The 24697-nt window shown below is 47.0% G+C and overlaps 1 protein-coding gene across 4 annotated transcripts in view; it reads right to left on the reverse strand.

Moving 5' to 3' along the window:
- Window positions 1-24697, reverse strand: part of PTPN12 (protein tyrosine phosphatase non-receptor type 12) — a 456323-nt gene that overhangs the window by 27067 nt on the left and 404559 nt on the right. For 2 of the 4 annotated variants that reach the window (XM_069229677.1, XM_069229676.1), the window contains 3 exons: window positions 10686-10777; window positions 9690-9720; window positions 1707-1823 (listed from right to left, as the gene is read on the reverse strand). In XM_069229677.1, coding sequence (XP_069085778.1) covers window positions 1707-1823; window positions 9690-9720; window positions 10686-10777 — 240 coding nt within the window. Of the gene's footprint in view, window positions 1-1689; window positions 1824-9689; window positions 9721-10685; window positions 10778-24697 lie in introns of all 4 variants that reach the window. The other 2 variants (XM_069229675.1, XM_069229674.1) reach the window with 1 other exon arrangement.

Raw genomic sequence — 24697 nt, forward strand, 5'->3', positions numbered from 1 at the left:
TACGGTACTGTTTCTGGACTGCTCCAGAGTAGTCAAGGAAACTCATGATTTTAGCTGGACTGTTATAAATTTTCCCTACTTGCCTTATTTCTCATAGCATCATGTCCTGGTCCAAGAAATTACGAAAGTGGGCTATTACTGGTCTCAGTGGGGCCTCCAGTGGCAGCCTGGCACTCAAGGCAGGGTGCGCTCTTTCCAGGATGAAGCATGATGAAAGTTGTCCATTTGGAAGTGGTTCATGCAGCCAATTAGCGAGAAAGGTGCCCATACTGGACCCATCAACTCCCTCTGGGAAACCTACAAAGTGCAAATTATTTCTGCGCACCCGATTTTCGGCATCATCCACTTTCCATTGAAGGTCTTTTGCTATGGCTTGGAGTTCCGCAACCTCTTGGCACAGACCAACTGGTTCGTCTTCTAGCTCTGAGGATCTGGGCTCCACCTGGCCTTAACATTTCTGAGATCTTAGCAGAGTATGGATACTTCGACTCCCACCTCACTTACCTTCTTTTCTAATACCTCCCTAGAGGACCAGCAGAGTGGTGTTGTCTGGTGGTTGTGGTAGTGTTGCCTGTGATACTTCTAAAGGGGGTAGTATGCATAGCAGTCTATCTTCCCCTGTCTTGAGTGTTTCTGATTTTTTTCTTTCGCCATTGGGGGAGCTGTTTGTAAACAACACTGTGCCTGGGCCTCAAGGCCCTGGTCACCCACTGCCGGCCAACGGTCGTAGGGTGGGTGGTGGCCGTGTCTCCCTGTCTGCAATTCGCAAGCCAGGTGTAGAATTATGTGCCCTTTGGGATTTGTGTCCAGGGCTCCCCCGCATGGGTCTTCACAGTCCCTACGGCTTTTCTCCACCAACATCCGCACATCTAGCATCAGCTTTGTCTATTTAGCTTCTCAGATTTAGGGGCGGGGTAGAGAAAGGGAACAGGGACAAGGAAGTAATTTTGCCGTGTTTGGTGGCCAACATAGCCCTCAGTTCTGGGGAGTGTTTGCTGACCCTGGGTCTTCCACCATTGGCCCGTCCCCTCCCTCCACTTGGGGGTCTCCGTCGCAAGACAAGCACCCTTTATTCCCTCCCCCCCCCCACTCCCCTTTTCACTCAGCCGACCGGTAGTCGATGGAAGCCCACAGGCCCATGCCTTCCTTCTTGGGTCGGGTCTAGCAGTGAGCGAGGGTCCAGGAGTGTGCCCACCTCATCAGGTATGGCCGGGGTTGAACTCTGGCGCTTTTAGTCCGGGTAGTACGTTTTCTGATGATTTCGTGGTCTTCAGTGTTTTCTGGCGCGATGTGTTCAGCGGAACGAGTTTAATACATCTATACGGCCATCTTGCTGGCCAAACCTACACTGTTTGGCCTTTCTTATTAAACATGCTAAGGTATATCACTTATTGACACATTAACCCACAGCACATAACCCACATGCTAGATTAGCACTTATACAGCTCAACACGGATGGTCTTTTTTTCTTTTTTAAAGAATGTACTATTCAGGCCTAAAATAGCAGACTAGATCATTCCGCTAAATGCAGAATTCTGAAACACAGCATTTGAGCATTCATTACATTTTCATTGCTAGATCATCGGTAGAACAAATTTAAAATGCACTGCATTTGACACCCTTTGATTAAATATGCTGACTGGACGCTTGCAATGCATTAAAAATAAACTGTATAAAAAAGTCTGGTACAGGTATAAGATCATCACCCGCGTCTACGATGTCCGTTTGAGTTTTTGACAGGTGGTCTTTTGAGTTCAAAGAGCTGGCCTGGGATAGCTGAGGTACTGTATTACTTTGTTTCATGTCGCCAGATCCTTTATATCCTAAAAGGAGAAAACCAGAGTACAATAATCTATTTTCTAAATATTAAAATAAAAAAACAAGACAATCCTAGTGAAATAAACCAGCTTCAATCTTTTTCTACTTTTATATGAGGCGCATGTCACTATTTTTTCTCTCGTTTGTAGTTTCATTCTCAAATGTATGACACTTACTTTTCAAAGTCAAAACACATTCCTATAAGATACCAGCCTAGGACGCTAGGTTCCAGTCATGTGGTGTATACTAATATGCACTTTTACATTCAGTCAACTGCAGGAATATTTAGACCCAGCCTAGGCAATCACATCAGTGTTTAAAGATTAAGTTTACTGAGGCACATCAGGAGATTTATGATATGTGCTCATGATCACAAAATGTGTCAAAGTCAGAAAAATGGGCACAAATATCATGACTTGATTTCACATTGGTAGAATGAGCACAAGGCAAATAGTCTTTCAATCTCAAACCTGTTAAGAAAGGAATCAGGTGCTGATATCATGTAATACTACTGGGCTAGCCACATTGTACTAATCCACAAACAGCTATTTGCTTATCGGACAGACCCAGCAATAGCTGGTTATCTCCAAGCCCTTAAACAATACCACACACTTAAGTTATTTTATGGTTCACATCAACACATCGATCTCTCTCCAGCGACTCGAACGTCACTGCTTTGTTCACATCATGCGCTGAAAGGGATACAATGGCAACAGCGTGCTGACTGCCGAAAAACCACTGTAGACTGTAAACTGGCTGCAACACATGGCAAAGCTGGAAGGCTTTTGGGCTTGAAACATTATAGGAATCTTTAAATTAGGTCATGCCTGGGAGGGAAGCGTAGATCCATATGCACCTTGCAATACCTCACAGACACATGAAATGCACACAACACTATTTCATCACTACTTACAAATACGCCACGCAGTGGAGATGTATGAGAGAAACCTGCAGGCCCTCCCACAACATAAACCGAAGGAGGCACAAATCACAATAGCCCAGCTGGGAGACAAGGGTATTTCACAAATGTATTGCACACTGGTGGATATCACTCCATAACCCATGCTGACACAAAGTGATGTGAACGGGATGTGGGTATCCTGGAAGAAAAGGATTGGGTAGAAGCTAATATGTCCCTAACAGTAATGGCAGTCTACATGAGAAAAGCTAATCCAGCTTAAATATCTGCATAGATTAAACTACAGCACCATGCGATTAAGTAAAAAAAAGCAAGACCTACATTGCTTGAGATGCGAGCTGAAATAGGAAATGTTCTTCCACACAAAATGCAAAGGTCCAATAATACAGAGCTATTGATGCAAGATATGTGATAATTAGTTCCTAATTGTGGGTGCCTGCTGGTGCCAGAGCCCAAAATGGTGCAGTGTAGGGGAGTGAGAGAATCAGAGTTGGCTCCCTCTGTGATAAAATGGACGGATGGGATAGACTACGGTGCCAAGGAAGAACAGTTTGTTTATAAATAAAGGGGTTGCCCTGAGAATGATCAGTCTGCGGTGACTGGAATATACTCAGCGAATAGTAACATATGACAGTCTGGTGGCTAATGCAAATCTTACACATGTGCTGCAATTTGGTGGTGCTGCTCAATGTGTCGGTCACACTCTTGCTTTATTGAACTGTAATAACGTAAAGAGTTAGGAAAGAAAGAAATCCGAAATAGGAGTATGAGAAACAAGTGCAATAAAAGTGGCAGCTAAATGTGGGCACAACGTGTAGACAGTGCCAATGCCCTGCCCCATTTTTAGGCGTCAATTACAGACACTTTGTAGCCGTCTTTTGTCAAAGATTATTGTGGGCAATACAAATAATTAGAGTGGGCTATAGGTCAGCTCATTGGTTGCCATTTAGGTCTTTCTCATCAGCTTGCTTCATTTTCAATGACTTTTGTCTTGTGGTTTGTCCTTTCCCTGGAGCATAGCTTCTTTACCATCTTATTGAATGGATGACTTGTAGCCTTACACTGTTTACATTCAGGGGACTACTTTTTTCGTTTTCTTACAGCATTTCAAGCAAGTCCACATCTCTTCTTGCTCTTTCCCTTGTTATCTGCTTCCAGAGTGAAATTTGCAGCCAGCGATGTGTGGTTCACCCACCCCAGCTCGTCTGTTGCTTGCCCCACTACTCCCTGTCCAGTTTTTTAGGTCAAGCATAGCAGCCCGCAAGCGCTGCCCTTTTCAACATGTTGTAATCTATTCTGTAGGCTTTAACCACTCCCTTCTCATGCCCATCACTTTAATTTGTTCCTAGGTCTGCCTTTCAAAATTTCCTTGGTTTCGGAGGGAAATGTTTTACGTTTGTCCCGCCCTGGGGCTGCTTTGTTACTGCTTTAGAGACTGACCCTAAAACATGGATTATTGTACGATTGGCTTTATACCTTAGTGTGGCACACTATTTTTTTCTTTTGCCTCGTAGCTTCACACTGCATGGCCCTATGTTTCTTCCTCTTCCTTGTAATGGGCATGCCACTGCTTCTTTTTTATTTCATTTAAAAAAAAAAAAAAAAAAAGGTTCATAAATCGCAAACTCAACCGGAGAAGCTTCATATAGCGTGAACTCGATCTAAGGAGCACTCTACATGACTTCCACTTACAAGTTTAACAGCTATACAAACTGGAGCAGTTACAACAGTAAAAAAAAAAAAACAAGAACACCGAAATCCTCAACGCGGATCTCTCGGCACAGCGGGAGAGCCAATACTACAATATTCACCTCACTTGGCGAAACTCGCCCCATAATGCTTCCCAGGCATTTCTTTTTCAAAACATTTTTGCCCATAACTCAGCCTTGGGTGGTCCCAGGATAATATGACCATCAAAACATTCAGCAACACACACTCTTTCTATCTAGATCAGTGGTTCCCAATCTGTGGTCCGGGGACACCTGGTGGGCCGCGAAGCCTCCTCGGGGGGGGGGGGGGGCAGTGACTGCTTAGAAAACTAAATAATATTAACAGATTAGGTCCTCAGTTTTTAGTAATTACTCAGTGGATTCCGATAATGATTCCGTGGGGGTCCCCGGGTTCCAGTAAATGTACGTTGGGGTCCACAGAAGTCAAAAGGTTGGGAACTGCTGGTCTAGATCATCTCTGGGTCCCCACACTAGGTTGGAGGGGTGGGGTGGGGGGGGTGGTGGAGGGCAACATAGTAATCTCTCCCACCATTGAATATCTTTTAAAGCTCTCTCAGCTGTGAGTAGTTTGTATTTTAAGGGCCTTCTTTATACTAGTATTGCAGTAGGCCAGCTAGGGCTAAAAATGTGTAAGGCACTACGCCCTCTAGGGGCTACATGTATAATTATACTGCATTATTTTCTAACAATCTGTTTTCATATCATTAGGCTCCTCTAGGGGCTGACTATATTATTACATAACCATGTTTCTTATGAATGCTATATTTATTATTGTAAGAAGTTGGCTCTGTATGTACTATTTCAAAGTAAGAAATAGCATGCACAGAGTCCAAGGGTTCCCCTTAGAGGTAAGATGGTGGCAAAAAGAGATAATTCTAATGCTCTATTTTGTGGTAGTGTGGTCGAGCAGTGGGCTTATCAGAGGGAAGTGTTAAGCATTTTTTGTAGACACACAGGCAATAAATGAGGAACACACACTCAAAAGACAATTTCAGGCCAATAGGTTTTTATATAGAAAAATGTCTTTTCTTAGTTTATTTTAAGAACCACAGGTTCAAGATTTACAAACAATACTTTAAATGAAAGGTATTTCACTCAGGTATCTTAGGAACTTTGAATTATCACAATAGCATGTACAGTTTTGGCAATAAGCTATTTTAAAAATGGACACAGTGCAAAAATCAACAGTTCCTGGGGGAGGTAAGTATTTGTTAAGTTCACAGGTAAGTAAAGCACTTACAGGTCTCAAAGTTGGGTCCAAGGTAGCCCACCGTTGGGGGTTCAAGGCAACCCCAAAGTTACCACACCAGCAGCTCAGGGCTGGTCAGGTGCAGAGGTCAAAGTGGTGCCCAAAACACACAGGCTTCAATGAAAATAGGGGTGCCCCGGTTCCAGTCTGCCAGCAGGTAAGTACCCGCGACTTTGGAGGGCAGACCAGGGGGGTTTTGTAGGGCACCGGAGGAGAGGGGGGGGGGGGGGGGGGGGATGGGACACACAAGTAACAAGTAGGCACAGAAAGTACACCCTCAGTGGCACAGGGGCGGCCGGGTGCAGAGTGCAAACAGGCGTCTGGTTTGCAATAGGATTCAATGGGAGACCCGGGGGCCTCTTCAGCGATGCAGGCAGGCAAGGGGGTGGGGGGCTCCTCGGGGTAACCACCACCTGGGCTAGGAAGAGGGCCGCCTGGGGGTCGCTCCTGAACTGGAGTTCGGTTCCTTCAGGTCCTGGGGGCTGCGGGTGCAGTGTGCTTACCAGGCATCGGGTATCTTGAAGCAGGCAGTCGCGGTCAGGGGGAGCCTCTGGATTCCCTCTGCAGGCGTCACTGTGGGGGCTCAGGGGGGTCAACTCTGGCTACTCACGGGCTTGCAGTGGCCGGGGAGTCCTCCCTGTAGAGTTAGTTTTCCGCAGGTCGAGCAGGGGGCGTCGGGTGCAGAGTGGGAAGTCTCACGCTTCCGGCGGGAAACGTGTGGTCTTTAAAAGTTGCTTCTTTGTTACAAAGTTGCAGTTTCTGTGGAACAGGTCTGCTGTCCTCGGGAGTTTCTTGGTCCTTTTAGATGCAGGGTAGTCCTCTGATGCTTCAGTGGTCGCTGGACCCTGGGGGATGCGTCGCTGTTGCAGTTTTTCTCGAAGTGGGGAGACAGGCCGGTAGGGCTGGGGCCAAAGCAGTTAGTGTCTCCGTCTTCTCTGCAGGGCTTCAGGTCAGCAGTCCTTCTTCATCTTCATCTTCATGTTGCAGGAATCTAGTTTCCTAGGTTCTGGGGTTCCCCTAATTACTGAATTTAGGGGTGTGTTTAGGTCTGGGAGAGCAGTAGCCAATGGCTACTGTCCTTGAGGGGGGCTAGACCCTCTTTGTGCCTCCTCCCTTTGGGGAGGTGGGCACATCCCTAATCCTATTGGGGCAATCCTCCAAAATCAAGATGGAGGATTTCTAAAGGCAGGGGTCACCTCAGCTCAGGACACCTTAGGGGCTCTCCTGACTGGTGGGTGACTCCTCCTTGGTTTTTCTCATTATCTCCTCTGGACTTGCCGCCAAAAGTGGGGGCTGTGTCCAGGGGGCGGGCATCTCCACTAGCTGGAGTGCCCTTGGGCACTGTAACATGAAGCCTGAGCCTTTGAGGCTCACTGCTAGGTGTTACAGTTCCTGCAGGGGGGGAGGTGTGAAGCACCTCCACCCAGAGCAGGCTTTTGTTTCTGTCCTCAGAGAGCACAAAGGTCCTCACCACATGGGGTCAGAAACTCGTCTCTCAGTAGCAGGCTGGAACAGACCAGTCAGTCCTGCACTGAGCAATTGGGTAAAATACAGGGGGCATCTCTAAGATGCCCTCTGTGTGCATTTTTTAATAAATCCAACACTGGCATCAGTGTGGGTTTATTATTCTGAGACGTTTGATACCAAACTTCCCAGTATTCAGTGTAGCCGTTATGGAGCTGTGGAGTTCGTTTTTGACAAACTCCCAGACCATATACTTAATATGGCCACAACTGTACTTACAATGTCTAAGAATAGACTTAGACACTGTAGGGGCCTATTGCTCATGCAGCTATGCCCTCACCTGTGGTATAGTGCACCCTGCCTTAGGGCTGTAAGGCCTGCTAGAGGTGACTTACCTATTCCACAGGCAGTATTTTGTGTGCATGGCATCCTGAGGGGGACTTTGCCTTTTTCTCCCCACCAACACACACAATCTGCAATGGCAGTGTGCATGTGTTAGGTGAGGGGTCCCTTAGGGTGGCAAAACATATGCTGCAGCCCTTAGGGACCTTCCCTGGTCACAGGGCCCTTGGTGCCACTGGTACCTTTTGCAAGGGACTTATCTGTGTGCCAGGGGTGTGCCAATTGTGGAAACAATGTTACATTTTAGGTGAAAACACTGGTGCTGGGGCCTGGTTAGCAGGGTCCCAGCACACTTCTCAGTCAAGTCAGCATCAGTATCAGGCAAAAAGTGGGGGGTAACTGCAACAGGGAGCCATTTCCTTACAATTATGGTGTGCTCTAGGGACTGTTCTGAGCATTACAGTCAAGCTAGTATAATATTCAATGCACTCAGGGAAACACGCCCCATAAAGCTTTGCAGGGCATTTCCGAATTGTTTTGCCCATAACTCAGCCTGTGGTGGGTCCTAGGACAACAGGACCAGCATCAAAATGTTCAGCGCAACACACTCCTTGTCTAGATGGACTCTGGGTACCCGCACTAGGTTGTGGGGCGGTGGGGGTGTTTGTTGCGGGGGTAAGAGGGTGGACACCAAAATAGTAACCTTTCCCACCATTCATTGAATTTTTAAGGTCTCTCATGGCTGGAAGTTTTGTTTTACTGCTGGGACCAGTTTGTATTTTAAGGGCCTTCTTTGTAATAATACTGCAGTAGGCCTGCTAGGCCTCAAAATCTGTAAGGCACTATATGCCCTCTAGTGGCTACATATACGGTTACATTGCATTACTTTCTGCTATTCTGTTTTCATGTTGTTGTGCCCTCTAGGGGCTGACTATATAGTTACATGATCACGTTTCTTACAAATGCTATTTTTACTAAAGTGTCCTCTAGTGGCTGTTCTAAGTAGTACAGTCAAGAGACAACAATGTTCGCTGCACTCAAACTTGTCGCCTAATATGCTTTGCTGGGCATTCCTTATGCAAAACATGTTTGCCCATAACTCACCGCACAACGTGCACTTTTTGTCTAGGTCATCTCTGGGCTCCCACACTAGATTGGGGAGGGGCAACCCCAAAATAATAATATAAAACAATAAAATAAATAATGGCAATTTTCATTTTGTGCTGCAGACAGATCAAGAAGGTATAGGAAGTGCTTTGGTTATATGAAGGGCAACTAGAATTTTGTGGCAGAGGACCAAATTATGTGGCAGAGTTGACCAATTTATATGGCAAGAAAAGTCCAGTTATGCATTTACAACACCAATAGCTCTAACTCAAGCAAATGCAAGACCTATTGCATTGCAAATGCTTGTTTTAAATGATCCTTATCTATCCAGCAACTTCCCTCAGCTGCTCATCAGCAATTACTTCATCAAACCACTTCCACCCAACAGCTGCCCAACCTGCCATAACATTCCTTCCTATTAAAATAGCACTTTTTTATTATAAATCACTGCTCTAAAAGTGGTTTGTAGATGAGACCTAGAAATAGACAAATGTTTACATTTTAAGTCAGACCTTTTTGTTCATGCTCATACGGTGGTTGAGTTACATCATGCATGAGCTTCTAGATGATGTTAGTGAAAAACATGGGTGGGTGTCAAAAGTCACAGGAATAAGCACAGCCATTTTCCCAACAATCCTAACACGTGTTTGTTAGCCACTGACTGCTTCACAGGGTTGGAGTTTTAGGTAGGATGGCTTGATCTGGAAACAAATTTTTATAGAGTTCTACTAAGTTTTTTAAAGTAGTACAAGGTTGGTCATAATTGCTATTCCGAGTGAAAGACACTTCTCTGTAGCCAGCATGGCATCTTGATCTGATATCTGCATCCTCAATTCAAGGTTGTCCATCTTCCAGACCTCAGGACATTATTTGTTGTTCTCAAGAATTTAATTATGTCTCTGTGCTATTGAGGCTATAGTTGGATAATGCGAGTACAGAAGAAAAACACAATTTAAGAAAAAAAAATATTTCATTGGCTCATGGAGAAAGAATGTTTTCACTATTGACAAACAAAATGTAATGTGTTTAGGCAGCTCTTTAATGCAAAACTACTACTTACCATGCTTTTCATTTGCTGTACTTTTCATGTTCTGCAAAACAAATTTATGCATTAACTGCAGCATTCTCTGATGAAGATGTGTCATCTCAATAGAAATATATACAGACTGTGTGCTTTCACAGGATTATTGAAGTGATATGGCTTTACTGCTGTGTCAAAAGTCTTGTGGATTACAATGCCACCCGGCCTTGCGCAGTTCAAGCTCACCCATGATTTACTCCCGTATTCTATAAGAAAGCCTTGAACACATGTTAGCTTTGTTAACTAGGTGGACCTTCTGGAAATGTGGCTCTCCTTTGGGTTTGGCTAGCTATGCACAGTTAGGCTTGAGATTTGGTGTGGGCCAATGCATACTGCAAATTACTCTCAATAGAAGAGCATGCCAAGCAGTCCTATAAGGAGTACATATGTGCTCAAATAGATCCAATAAAGTTACATAAGTATGGATTTTCATTAGATGAAATATAGACCATTTTCACCCTATGGACAGAACTGCCCTAGACATAAGGATCTATCCTCTACGTATAAATCTGGAACTGAGATTCGTATGAAAAAGCAAACGCAAATGCATTTTAGAGGTCCTACAGGAAATGCCTGCAATGAAACAGACTTTTCAAACTTCTTGTCATATAAAACTCTGAAAAGCATCTTGTCAAATGCAACACTTGATGTTCACACATGTAAAAATGTGAAGCAGATTACATGAGGTGATTTTCAAGATCAGCATGTGAGTACTGTATAACAGCACAGACAAAAGTATTTTTAAATACACAACAGAAGAAATAATGCTGTTATAACCCAAGTAACCTTCACAAAAGAAATATAGCAGGTAAATATAATCGTTTCTGAGTGGAGAGTTTAAAACAAGCAACACGGAACAATAACATAGAAAAATGATTGCCTAAAATTAATTCTTAAATTTACCAACCGAAGCAGGAGGATTATTTTGCTATACATGTGACTTTGCTGGCTTGCGATCCAGTTACTCATACTCACTTTCGATTGCAAATGTTCTTGAGTACACAGATCCGGAAATGTAGACCATTCTGCAGTCGATACAGGTAAAATGGCTTGTTGTGAAGATGGGTCTAAAAAACAACATTTGCAGTCAATGTAACATGTTTACGTGGACAGCTTCTGCAATCTCCAGCAAACAGCACATGCATCCTTTGTAGTAATCCACAATAAATAAACCACAAATAAACTATTTCCTTACCTGTAACAACAGTTCTACCACTTCAAGACGTTGTAGGTTCACATACAAAGAGGGGAAAGATGTGTTAAAAAAAAAAAAAGAAAAAAAAAAAAAAGCAAGAAGTCCTCTGCCATAACATCCCCATCTCTATCTGGAGCACCCCAACCCTACTCCAGTTATGGGAAGGATGGAAGAAACAACTCTCTAAAGAACATCATTCTGATACAGTAATTGAATTCTTCTACACCCAGAATGCAGCTACCTCTCCAATCACTCACTGTATTTTTGCTTTAGACTAGGGGTCTCCAAACTTATCTATAGTGAGAGCTACTTCTGATCAGTGAAAATCACAGTGAGCTACTGAAGGCTTAGAAACTTGTCACATGACACCACCACATCTAGCTTCACTAAGTAGGACTAATGTCCAAACAACCAGATACTATGGTTTGAACAAAATACTTTGACTAGGGGCACTGTGACAGGGCATCCATGTGTGTCAGTGTGAGAATGTTCTTTGAGGATGCATGAATATGTGTGTATGAATGGGATGTATGTGTTTGGACGACTGCGAGCCTGTGTCGTATCCACTTGTGGCACCAGACAAACCCTTTGCTGAATGTGCCACCATACATGTTTAACACAAACATAAAACCTTTTTTTTTTTAAATGAGTGAAATTTAAAGTGCAGAAAGATATTCTGCAGAAATCTTAATAATATCAAACATTTTTCTGCACTTTAAATTTCCCCCACTTAAATAATAGCTTTATTTTTCAGTTATAACTATGGCTAAGTGTCTACTGACAACTGGGAGCACGAGGCCTGCAGTTGGTAAATGCAACTTTGAAATGGAATAAAATTAAAATGAAGAGTTAACTTTAATCATTAAATGAAGTGACTGGAGTCTGAAACGCAATGCCAGGATGAAGTTAATGTTTGTTGGGGCTCTTGTGGTTAAAACCTTCATAGCACAGCAATGACAATATAGCTAATCCTGCCGTCCCAAACTATTCATATTAATGAATATTATAATTTTCTCTGAAGAGTTCTATGAATTTGAGATCTAAATAGAAGACCATTTGGGGCGTGTGGAGAGATTATATTCAAACCTTAGTTGTTTCACTTGTTTGAGCTACGCATGTATTGTATATTTGTGACGAACAGCATTTTAATAACATAGCTATTTCACTTTAACCTAGATGAATTTAGATTTTTTTTAAATTAAGGAATTTTGTTTATGATCTTACTGTTAATACCTGCTGTAAAGCACATTTTAAAATTTCAAAGACTGCTATTTTATAGATATTGACATTGTAATGGATTTATCTGGTAATGTAATGTTTATTGAAGGTGGTTAAGCTTAGATATTATTGACAGCTTAGCCAAGAGACTCAAACAAGCATTGGCAAACACAGAAAGTCACTCTCTGAGACCTAATGGACTTTAACATTGATTTTGGTGATGCTGTACAGCCGAGAGGTAAAGCATAATTCTTGTTTTTTTTTTTTTTTTTTTTTTTTAAATCGGAGCTCCACAGCATCGGTAAAAATAATAAAAAGACACAATAATACAATTAGTAGCATCATTCTAAAGGCATGTATATGATGACGGAAAGATGCAGGAATAATATGCTTTACTTTCTTTTTTATTCAGTGATCCAAAATGGTTTCAACTGCTTGGATCAGTGAATTAAAACAAGCATTTGCAATGCAACAGATCTCGCATTTCTCCGAGTTAGAGCTATTGGCAGTTGTGAACTCCCAACCGGACTTTTCTTGCCACATTAAATGGGAAAAAAAAAAAGATCGCGCTGCCACAATTCACTCGTAGTAAAACCTATCGGCAAAAGTGCAATTATCTACGTAACCAGCAAAAGTGCAATTAACTATATAACAAGGTCGATGTCATGCAAAGCGCTCGACTTCTGCCAAGCGAGATCGCGCTACGAAAAAAGATAAAAAGTAGTCCACAAACCCAACGGAAAACAGCAAGCCTCGTATGTTTTCAGTACTTGGTTGCTGCGCTCGAAGAGGGCTAACCACCGGAAAAGGCATGATGTATGCATGCCTTCCACTAATGAAAGCAAGCAGATTTTAAAAGGCAAGCCCACGAACCAATGAAGGACACTCACATGACATGGACGGGGCTCCGAGCCATTTTCTAACTACTAAAGCGTCTTGCAAGCGATACGCATGCGCAAGTGCATGCTAACGCCGGCTCGACCCTAAAAAGTGAAGAATTTTGAGCAAAGAAAATAGGGAAAATGTTTTTTTTTTAAAAGGAATCCGGAGGGATGGTGTGGGTAAACGAGGTGCTTGTATGGGGCAACAAGGGAAAGGAAAGGCAGCACTTGATGGAGAGCGTAACACAGGGGCTGGGAAAGAAGTACACATGAAAGAAACATGGAGCGCTGGTGGTGGTGGGGGCCGGGGTGACTATTTTTCACAAGAAGGAAAGAGCTGAAAAACATGCATTCTTACGAAGTGCTTAACCAAAAAGTAAAAAGTAGTTCCCTAAAAGTGAGCAGTAGAAGATCACAACAGCAAAATCAAAAGGAGTGTAAAGAGGTTATGCTCCAGGAGAGAGAGAGACACCAAATAGACAAGGTAAGCTGTTGAATAATAAGCACGGCAAATGAGTGACGAGGCCAACTATTGGTAAACAATGGGCAGGCTAAAACCCCAGTAAGTTCAAAATAAGCCCATCAATGTGTGGTCTCTTTAAGGTGGTTGCGCCTTGCCAGCAGAAAAGCTGACAGGTAAGTTAATGATGTGTGTGCCATAATTAGTTGCTTCTAACAACAACAACAACAAGGTGAGTGGGTGGAATGTTTGAATGAATCCCAGCCACTGTCAATTGCTTGGGGCCGCACCCCAAACCATCATTTTTTTTTTTTCGCCCATCATGCCACCTGTTTGGACCGAGCCATTGAAAATCAGTCTTGACCCTGTTCCTCATTGGAACAGTCTGTCCCGAACTACCAGGCCAGGCCAGGCCAGACCCTCACTGAACTGGAACACAAGCAACATATTGACCAGTTTCACCCTGATCAGGGCTCATCAGCTGGGTATTCCAGTGGCACAGTGAGCATGGGACCCTAGTATGCGCATCAACATCTCACTTAGGGCGTTAACTGCACCAACAACAAGGTTAATTCCATCCGTCATCCTATTGTTATTGCATCTTTAGTTTCTTGGCATTCAGATGATGTGGTTGTTCCCCTGCAAAAATATATTCTGTACTTGTTTTCTGGGATACTTGTGTTTCTAGTTCCTAGGCTTAGCAGTTTCAAGTGGACTGTGGCAATTCACTGTCTTTCACGGCAGAGATGAGCTAAATTACAGTGGAATGTGCAGGAGCAACTACCAGTAAGATACTCCTGTATCACCTTTGGGCATAGCAATAGAAAAAAACCTGGAATTGTTATAAAACAGCTCTGCCCAGTCCTCTACCTCGTGCCTGCTTCAAAGATCAGGGACTCATATCCTACTATTGTTGTAAAAGCCACAGTGAGATACCTACTACTGCAAGGCATGTTAAATGCCCTGATCATCTTAGTTTCCTAGAAAAGATCACAAAACTGGAAGTACTGCTCAAAATCTATAGCTTCACTTCTGCTATTATTCACCAGGCAGAAAAAGCAAACATTTAGAATATGGATTACTCTTTAAAAAAAAAAAAAAGAAAAAAAAAAAAAAAAAAACACTGGCCTCAGGCACCCTCACTGTAGTATTTCTCATTTTGGCTAATCAATGGTATTGCATTTAAGATGGCAAGTTTCCCAAAATATGTATCAAGAGTAAAAACACAAATATATCAGGATTTAAATTCTATTCCCATTTTGTCCATACATTTGCCAGGGAGCTTCCACTAATAAAAACAAAACAAAACACAAAAAACACAAGCATTGGAAAAGCCAATATGTCTCACCTATATAACAGCAATTGGCTTTGGCAATGTGTTTTTGCCATGTTGCACACTAGTGTGGCTCCTGTTCAGAATGGCTAAAGGTTAGTGGTGTAGAGTAGGGAGGGTAAGTGTTGTAGACTGGATTTGTAGGAGTATAGTGCTGTACAGTGGAGTATGGGGAGTAGAGTGTCAGAGTTGAGTAAAATGCAGTACAGTTCAGTGGCAGAGTGCGTTGTAGAGTAAAGTGGGGTTGAACAGGTTGGAGTGAGTTGGAATGGATTGAGGTAGCAGGGTGGAGTGGATTGGAGTAGCCTGGGGTGGAATGGACTGGGTTGGATTAAGTGGGGTGGTTTTGGGTAGCCTGGGGTGGACTGGAGTGGGCCAACTGGATGGGGTGGATTGGACTGGGGTGAGGTGGATTGGAGTGGGGTGAGGTAGATTGGAGTGGGGTGGATGAGACTGGTTTGGGGTGGGTGATCGGAGTGATACGACTGGGCTGGCAAAGACTGGGGTGGTGTGGATTGGATTAGTTTATGGTGGTTTGGAGAGGGGTGACAGAGTGGAGTGGACTGAAGTGGGGTGAACTGGACTGGAGTGGGCTGGTTTAGAGTAGGCTGGATTGGACTGAGTGGGATGGAATGAACTGGGGTGGGGTGGTCTGAGCTGCGGTGGGGTTGACTGGACTGCATTGAAGTCGGGGTGATTGAGCTAGACTGCGACGGCTGAATTGGGTTCAGCTGGACTGGATTGGTGTGGTGTGGACTGTTGTAGATTGGAGTGGGGTAAACTAGGATGGAGTGGTGTGTGGTGGATTGGGTTGGAGCGGGGGCAGGCTGGAGTGCTGCGGAGTGGATGGAGTTAGAGCGGGGGCAGGATGAAGTGTTGTGGGGTAGATGGGTTGGAGCGGGGACAGGCTGGAACAGTGCGGGGTGGATGGGGTTGGAGCGGTGCTGTGGATGGGGCTGTAAAGGGGGTAGGCTGGAGTGGTGCGGGGTGGATTGGGTTAGAGCAGGGCAAGCTGGAGTGGTGCGGGGTGGACTGAGTTGGAGCAGAGGCAGGCTGGAGTGGTGCGGGGTGGACTGAGTTGGAGCAGGGGCAGGCCGGAGTGGTGCGGGGTGGACTGGGTTGGAGCAGGGGCAGGCTGGAGTGGTGCAGGTGGACTGGGTTGGAGAGGGGCAGGCTGGAGTGGTGCGGGGTGGATTGGGTTGGAGCGCGGGCATGCTGGAGTGGTGTAGACTGTTTTGGACCAGAGCTGGGGCAGGTGGCTCCGGGACTAGAGCTGGGGCAGGCGGCTCCGGGACTAGAGCTGGGGCAGGCGGCTCCGGGACTAGAGCTGGGGCAGGCGGCTCCGGGTTGGAGTGGATTGGGGTGAAGTGGAGTGGATTGGAGTAGGTTAGATTGGATCAGGCTGAATTGGGTTCAGCTGGACTGGTGTGGGGTGGACTGGATTGGTGTGGGGTGGACTGGATTGGGGTGGTGTGGATTGTTGTAGATTGGAGTGGGGTAAACTGGGATGGAGTGGTGCGGGGTGGATTGGGTTGGAGCGGGGCAGGCTGGAGTGCTGCAGAGTGGATGGAGTTGGAGCGGGGGTAGGCTGAAGTGTTGTGGGGTATATGGGTTGGAGCGGGGACAGGCTGGAACAGTGCGGGGTGGATGGGGTTGGAGCGGTGCTGTGGATGGGGCTGTAAAGGGGGTAGGCTGGAGTGGTGCGGGGTGGATTGGGTTAGAGCAGGGCAAGCTGGAGTGGTGCGGGGTGGACTGAGTTGGAGCAGAGGCAGGCTGGAGTGGTGCGGGGTGGACTGAGTTGGAGCAGGGGCAGGCCGGAGTGGTGCGGGGTGGACTGGGTTGGAGCAGGGGCAGGCTGGAGTGGTGCAGGTGGACTGGGTTGGAGAGGGGCAGGCTGGAGTGGTGCGGGGTGGATTGGGTTGGAGCGCGGGCATGCTGGAGTGGTGTAGACTGTTTTGGACCAGAGCTGGGGCAGGCGGCTCCGGGACTAGAGCTGGGGCAGGCGGCTCCGGGACTAGAGCTGGGGCAGGCGGCTCCGGGACTAGAGCTGGGGCAGGCGGCTCCGGGTTGGAGTGGATTGGGGTGAAGTGGAGTGGATTGGAGTAGGTTAGATTGGATCAGGCTGAATTGGGTTCAGCTGGACTGGTGTGGGGTGGACTGGATTGGTGTGGGGTGGACTGGATTGGGGTGGTGTGGATTGTTGTAGATTGGAGTGGGGTAAACTGGGATGGAGTGGTGCGGGGTGGATTGGGTTGGAGCGGGGCAGGCTGGAGTGCTGCAGAGTGGATGGAGTTGGAGCGGGGGTAGGCTGAAGTGTTGTGGGGTATATGGGTTTGAGCGGGACAGGCTAGAACAGTGCGGGGTGGATGGGGTTGGAGCGGTGCTGTGGATGGGGTTGTAAAGGCACCGGCTGGAGTGGTGCGGGGTGGATTGGGTTAGAGCAGGGCAAGCTGGAGTGGTGCGGGGTGGATTGGGTTGGAGCGGAGGCAGGCTGGAGTGGTGTGGTGTGGGGTGGGTTGGGTCGGAGGCAGGCTGGAGTGGTGCGGAGTGAATTGGTATAGTGCGGAGGCAGGCTAGTGCAGGATGGATTGGGTTGGAGCAGTGTGGGGTGGAGCGGTGTGGATTGGGTTGGAGTGCTGCGGGGTGGATGCAGTTGGAGCGGGGTAGATGGGTTGAAGCGCGGACAGGCTGGAACAGTGCAGGTGAATGGGGTTGGAGCAGGTGGATTGGGTTGGAGCGGTGCTGTGGATGGGGTTGTAACGGGGTATGCTGGAGTGGTGCGGGGTGGCGTGGGTTGGAGCGGGGCAGGCTGGAGTGGTGCGGGGTGGATTGGGTTGGAGCGGAGGCAGGCTGGATTAGTGCCGGGTGGATTGGGTCGGAGCGGAGGCAGGCTGGAGTGGTGCGGGGTGGATTGGGTCGGAGCGCGGCCAGGCTGGAGTGGTGCGGGGTGGATTGGGTCGGAGCGCGGCCAGGCTGGAGTGGTGCAGGGTGGATTGGGTCGGAGCGCGGCCAGGCTGGAGTGGTGTAGACTGTTTGGACCAGAGCAGGGGCAGGCGGCTCTGGGACTAGAGCAGGGGCAGGCGGCTCCGGGGCTAGAGCAGGGGCAGGCGGCTCCGGGGCTAGAGCAGGGGCAGGCGGCTCCGGGGCTAGAGCAGGGGCAGGCGGCTCCGGGGCTAGAGCTGGGGCAGGCGGCTCTGGGTTGGAGTGGATTGGGGTGAAGTGGACTGGATTGGAGTAGGTTAGATTGGATCGGGCTGAATTGTGTTCGACTGGACTGGTGTGGGGTGGGGTGGACTGGATTGGGGTGGTGTGGATTGTTGTAGATTGGAGTGGGGTAAACTTGGGTAAACTGGGATGGAGTGGGTGTACTGGGGTGAGGTGGATTAGATTTGAGTAGGGTGTTTTGGATTGGAGTGGGGCAGGTTGTTTTGAATTTGAGTGAGGAAGATTGGAGTGGGGCTGACTGTTTTGGACTGGAATGGGGGAGGCTGTTTATGATTAGAGAGGTGAAGAATGTTTTTGATTAGTGTAGGGCAGTTTGTTCTCCAGTTTGGAGTAGGGCAGATTTTCCTCTGGTCTGGAGTGGGGCTCATTGGAATGGGGCAGATTGTTTTGGACTGGAGCGGGGCAGATTGCTTTGGGCTTGAGTGGGGCAGTTTAGAGTAGGGTGGGAGAATTGGAGTGTGGTGGAGTAGAGTGGATTGGACTAGGGTGAAATGTTTGGATTAGATGAGGGTGGATTGGACTGGTCCGGGGTGAACTGGATTGAGTGAGGTGGATTGGGGTACGGTGGTGTGGACTGGAGCAGGTGGTATTGGGGTGTACTGCACAGTTACGTGTTAAAGCAGCGTTTCAGAAATTAAGCATCAGAAAGAAACAATGTCGCTTTGCAATATTTAGAACAAGGATAATCCTCATCTTTTGATAACAGTCCTCACAAGCTAAAACAAAAGAAAACACGAGTGCAAAGTAAGAAAATAAGACTTGGCAAAATAAAAGAAAGTTAATTATAGAAAATACATCTTTGCAATTTTGTTTGGCCTGCTGGGCACCTTTTTACCAGTCACACGCCTTCTGTTTGCATGGCACTAACAGTTAAAACAAGCATTAGCAAAGATAACAGGCCTCACCTATATAAGTGCTATTGGCTTTGGCATTGTGTTTTCACCATGTTGTACACCGGTGTGGCTCCTGTTTAGCATGGCTAAAAGTTAGTGGTGCGGAGTGTCGTAGATTTGAGTAGGGGGGAGTAGAGTGGCAAGTAGAGGGAAGTAGAGTTCAGTGGCAGAGTGTCGTAGAATGCAGGTTCGAGGAGTGAAATAGGGTAGAGTAGGTTGGAGTGGGGTGGATTAGAGTAGAATGGTGTGGATTCAGAGGAGGGGGCTGGAATGGAATGGGTGGGCAGCATATGGTGGACTGGACTAGAGGGGGGTGAATTGAAGTGGGGTGAATTACACTGGCCTGGAATGGGATGGGTTGGAGTGGGTTAGGTTCGACTAGAGTGCAATGGATTGGATTAATTGGAGTGTGGTGGACTGGACTGGAGTCGAGTGGATTGTATGGGAGTGGGTTGAACTGGAGTCGGGTGGGCGGGTTTGGAGTGGCGTGGACTGGATAGATTGGATCAGAGTGGGGTGAACTGAACTCTAGTAGCGTCGGGTGAATTGGAAAATATTGGATTAGAGAGGTGTAGGATGGAGTGGGGTGGGGTGGGGTAGATTAGAGCAGGTGGACTGGATTGGGGTGAGGTAGACTGGGTTCGTTGGATCAGATGGGGTGGGTTGGACTCGGGTGGGGTGGACTGGTGTAAATTGTATTGGAGTGGGGGGACTAGAGTGGGGTAGGGTGGACTGGAGTCGGGTTGATTGTACTGGAGTGGTTTAGATTGGATTGGAGTAGGGAGACTGAACTGGGTGGAGTGAATTAGATTGGGGTAGGATCAGGTGGACCAGAGTAAACTGGATTACAGTGTGGTGTATTGGAGGGGAGTTGGGTGAATTGATGTGGGGTGGATTAAAGGGGACTTGGGTGAATAGATGTGGGGTGGATTAAAGGGGCGCGGGGTGAATTGAGTGTGGTGGACTGGGGTTGGGTGGATTGGAGTTGGATGGGGTGTACTGGATTGGAGTGGGGTGGAGTGATGTGGTTTGGAGCGGGGAAAGGCTGGACCAGTGCAGGGTGGACGGGGTTGGAGCGGGGTGGATTGGGTTGGAGCGGTGCGGTGGATGGGGTTGTAACGGGGGTAAGGCTGGAGTGGTGCGGGGTGGATTGGGTTGGAGCGGGGCAGGCTGAAGTGGAGCAGGGTGGATTGGGTTGGAGCGGGGGCAGGCTGGAGTGGTGTGGGGTGGATTGGGTTGGAGCAGGGGCAAGCTGTAGTTGTGCGGGGTGGACTGGGTTGGAGTGGGGGCAGGGTAGAGTAGTGCAGGTTGGATTGGGTTGGAGCGATGCTGGTTGGATTGGGTTGGTGCGGAGGCAGGCTGTAGCAGTGCAGGTTGGAGCAGTGCGGGGTGGATTGGGTTGAAGCAGGGGCAGGCTGGAGTGGTGCGGGGTGGATTCGGTTGGAGCGGGGCAGGCTGGAACAGTGCGGGGTGGATGGGGTTGGAGCGGGGTGGATTAGGTTGGAGTGGTGCTGTGGATGGGATTGTAACAGGGGTATGCTGGAGTGGTGCGGGGTGCATTGGGTTGAAAGCAGGGCAGGCTGCAGTGGTGTGGGTGGATTGGGTTGGAGCGGAGGCAGGCTGGAGTTGTGTGGGGTGGATTGGGTCGGAGCGGAGGCAGGCTGGAGTTCTGGGGGGTGAATTGGGTTTGAAGCAGGGGCAGGCTGGAGTGGTGTGAGGTGGATTGAGTTGGAGAGGGGCAGGCTAGAGTGGTGCGGGGTGGATTGGGTTGGAGCACAGCCAGGCTGGAGTGGTGTAGACTGTTTTGGACCAGAGCTGGGGCAGGCGGCTCTGGGACTAGAGCTGGGGCAGGAGCCGAGTGGATTTTATGGGAGTGGGTTGAACTGGAGTCGGGTTGGTGGGTTTGGAGTGGCGTGGACTGGATAGATTAGATCAGAGTGGGGTGGACTGAACTCTAGTAGTGTTGAGTGAATTGGAACAGATTGGATTAGAGAGGTGTAGCGTGGGGTGGGGTAGATTAGAGTGGGGTGGATTGGATTAGGATGAGGTGGACTGGGATTCGTTGGATCAGATGGGTGGGCTGGACCGGGGTGGGTTGGACTGGTGTAAATTGTATTGGAGTGGGGGGACTAGAGTGGGGTAGGGTGGACTGGAGTCGGGTTGATTGTACTGGAGTGGTTTAGACTGGATTGGAGTAGGGAGACTGATCTGGGTGGTGTGCATTAGATTGGGGTAGAATCGGGTGGACCAGAGTAAACTGGATTACAGTGGGGTGTATCGGAGGGGAGTTGGGTGAACTGATGTGGGGTGGATTAAAAGGGAGTTGGGTGAATTGATGTGGGGTGGATTAAAGGGGTGTGGGGTGAATTGAGTGCGGTGGACTGGGGCTGGGTGGATTGGAGTTGGATGGGGTGTACAGGATTAGAGTGGGGTGGAGTGATGTGGTTTGGAGTGGGGCTGACTGAAGTGAGTGAATTAGATTGGTGTGGGGTGGATAGGATTGGATTGAGGTGGATTGGAATTTTGTGAGGTATTGGATTGAGGTTGATTGGATTACAGTAGTTTTCTTGGAGTGGGGTAAAGCAGAGTGGAGTTGGTCTGATTTGATTGGGTTAGAATTCGATTTGAGTGGAGTGAAGTGGATTTGAGTGGACTAGATTTGAGTGGGGTGGATTGTGGTAGATTGTACTGAGTGAAGTGGTGTAGATTGTGGTGGATTGGACTGAGGGAAGTGCGGTGAACTGGAGATGAACTGGGTTGGTGCAGGGTAGATAGGACTGAGGTAGAGTGGAGTGGATTTGAGTGGATTAAGGTGGTATGGAGTGGACTGGAGTGGCATGGGATGGGATGGGTGGATTAGATTGGATATGGTGGCAGTAGATTGTACTGGAGTGGATCAGAGTGGGCTAGGGTGGGGTGGATTGGACTGTAATGGGGTGGATTGGAGTGGGATGGAGTGGTGTGGATTAGGGTACAGGTGGATTGGACTTGAGTGGTGCAGATTTGATTGAGTAGATGGATGCGCAGTGGACTGGCGAGGGGTTAATTGTGGGTGACTGGAGTGGGGTTGTTAGACCTGTCTGCTCTTGGCGTGGTTTCCCCTGTCTTTTTGGCTTCTGACCTCCTGTTTTAATAATGAGCTGAACTTCGTTTTTGCAGGCTTTAGGTTTTCACTATTGTAAGGCCTATTGCTCCCATAGGGTAACAGGGATTGCCTTGAAATATCTTAAGTGTAATTTCCCATTGGGAGCAGATACCGAAATTGAGTTTGGGGTCTCTGAATTCACAGTTTAAAAATACATATTTTGGTGAAGTTGGTTTTTAAATTGTAATTTTGGAAATTACCAATTTTAGAATTTTCTTGCTTAACCATTCTGTGCCTCTGACTGGCTGTGGAATACACATCTGTGTCAGGATGACAGTTGTGCTGTTTGTGAATGCACTCTAGACAGTCACACAAAGGGAGCTGAAATGTGCCCTGCATATCCTGATGTGTCTTCCTGGGCTAGAGTGCAGGGAGGAGCTGACACTTACACCTGAATAGGGCAGTGCCTGTCCTTACACAAAGCAGTCTCCGACCCCCTGGAGTTGGTCTGGGGCCAGGGCACGAAAGGCAGGGTCTTGTGCACTACAAAGACATTCCTTTGAAGTTTGCCTACTTCAAAGGCAGAAATGAGTATAACTATTGGGCCTCTGAGACCACATCTTCAGAACACTTCTGGACTGAGGACATTCTGCCAGGAAGAACAGCTGGATGCTGTAGGAGGATCTGCCACTCTGCCTGTTGCTTTGCTGAGCTGGCCTGCTGCTTCTGTCCTGTGAGTGTAAGGACTGAACTTTGTTTTCTACATCCTGCTTTCCAAGTTTCTCCAGAGGCTTGAACTGAGCTTGCCTCCTGTTAGAAGTCTCAGGAACATCAAAGGCTTCACTTGCCAGTGCCTGGGCTCTTCTGCTGAGAGTCCTGACTTGCCAAGTGGTGCCAAATCCAATCCTTGGGCCCTTGGAAGTGCAAACTGGTGTCCTGAGGAAGAAAATCCAGGCATCGGATCCCTGTTCCACCGCACATCTATAATCACAGTATGCCTAGATTTTTGAATGTATCGTCCATGGGTGTCATTTTCACATCAACCCCACACCACAGCGAGGAACCGACCCATCACCCCCTTGCGCTGTAAGGAACTGATGCATTACTTTGTTTTCCGGCACCTCAGTACCTCTGCGGCCCGCATCATCTTTGTTTTTGACGCAACTCAGGTGCTGTGTGTTAAAAAGGGACAACCACTGATTCCTCTGAATCAAGACTTGGCAATTTTTTAAAAGTGGTATCTTTGCGTCTATGTTGGATTTTTGTTGTCTCAGTCTTGTTTAATTCAGATTAATATTGGCTAATTTTCTTAACTGGTGTTGAGTGCTTTTGTGGTGTTTTCACTGTGTTACTTGTGTGTGTGTACAAATACTTTACACATTATCTCTGAGATATGCCGGACTGCTTGAGTCAAACTACCAAAGTGGTGAGCAGAAATTATCTTAGTGTATGACTCTCTTACCCTGACTACAGTAAGTGTCTCTACTTGGAGAGGGTGTAAAATGACTGCCAACTAGAGTCCCAATTTCTAACAGGGGTGAATTGGGATGGAGTGATGTGGACTGGACGCAGGTGAGGTGGACTGGATTGGGTGAGGCAAATTGGATTGGGCCAGATTGGAGCGGGGGTGGCATTCCTATAGTCTTACACTCAGGACATATTGTTTAGGGTCAAAGAAAACAAGTTTTCATGTTCATTTTGTCCTTGGGAAAGTAGACCGCACCCCCTGCAGCACCAACCCATTTGGCTGCAAGTTTACAGTACCACAATATGGAAAAATCAGTGTAACCAATTTCAAACAGATTATTGGACACATGAAAATAAACAAGCTGTGGAAAAGCCAATAGGTCTGACATTGGTGGTCAGCCTTTTGGTTTTGTTAATGCGTGTCTTGTTCTGACATGGTTTTTGTAAATTTTATTGTTGTGGGAACTGCCGGGCCATCACCATTGCAATAAACATAGGCAGAAAGCAAAAATATATTTTGGTCCCAAAAAGCACACATTGCCACTGTAGTTCCTGGCACTAAAAAAGACCCTTGGGAAAGAGGAGAATGCTGACAATCATAGTGACGCCAGCTCATAAATAGATAGACAGAATTTTAATAAAAACAAAAGGTCCTGGATAATGAATTAGGTTCCCGGTTCCTCAAGAAAATCACAAAAGTGCACCCATGATTTATGTCCTTGCATAAATGCAGGTTTACGACTTTCATAAATTCACAAAAATTTACAGATGTAGGCTAGGATATCATACATACTCTTAGATATTATTTGTGAACTACATTTTATCAAAAGCAAATATAAATGTGAAGATTTGCTCATACAAAATATGTAGAATGTTTACACGTTCATTTTCCCAAACCTGAAAAACTTTTTACTTCTGCTGACATCAGGAGTAAATTTCCAACCTTTCTCAGTATGGAAAAAGATTAGAGAAGCTGATGAAAACCGCTAAAATATTCAAGTTACTATGTTTGGCCAGGCTCTAAAGGGCATTCCAACCCTGGAACTATTGCTTACCACTACCCTCCAGCCCCAGAAAGTAGTTCTGCTGAAAGGTGCAAAATAAGGGAATTGCTAATATTCAAAGCCTATAATAGTATGAGCTCTGGCATAATCAGGGAGGCTATTAGCCGAGTTCTCATATAATGAGATCACTGCCATAACTTGTTGCAGCACTACATGGCGCCAATGG

Source organism: Pleurodeles waltl, chromosome 4_1 (genome assembly GCF_031143425.1).
Source record: "Pleurodeles waltl isolate 20211129_DDA chromosome 4_1, aPleWal1.hap1.20221129, whole genome shotgun sequence".
NCBI lineage: Eukaryota > Metazoa > Chordata > Amphibia > Caudata > Salamandridae > Pleurodeles > Pleurodeles waltl.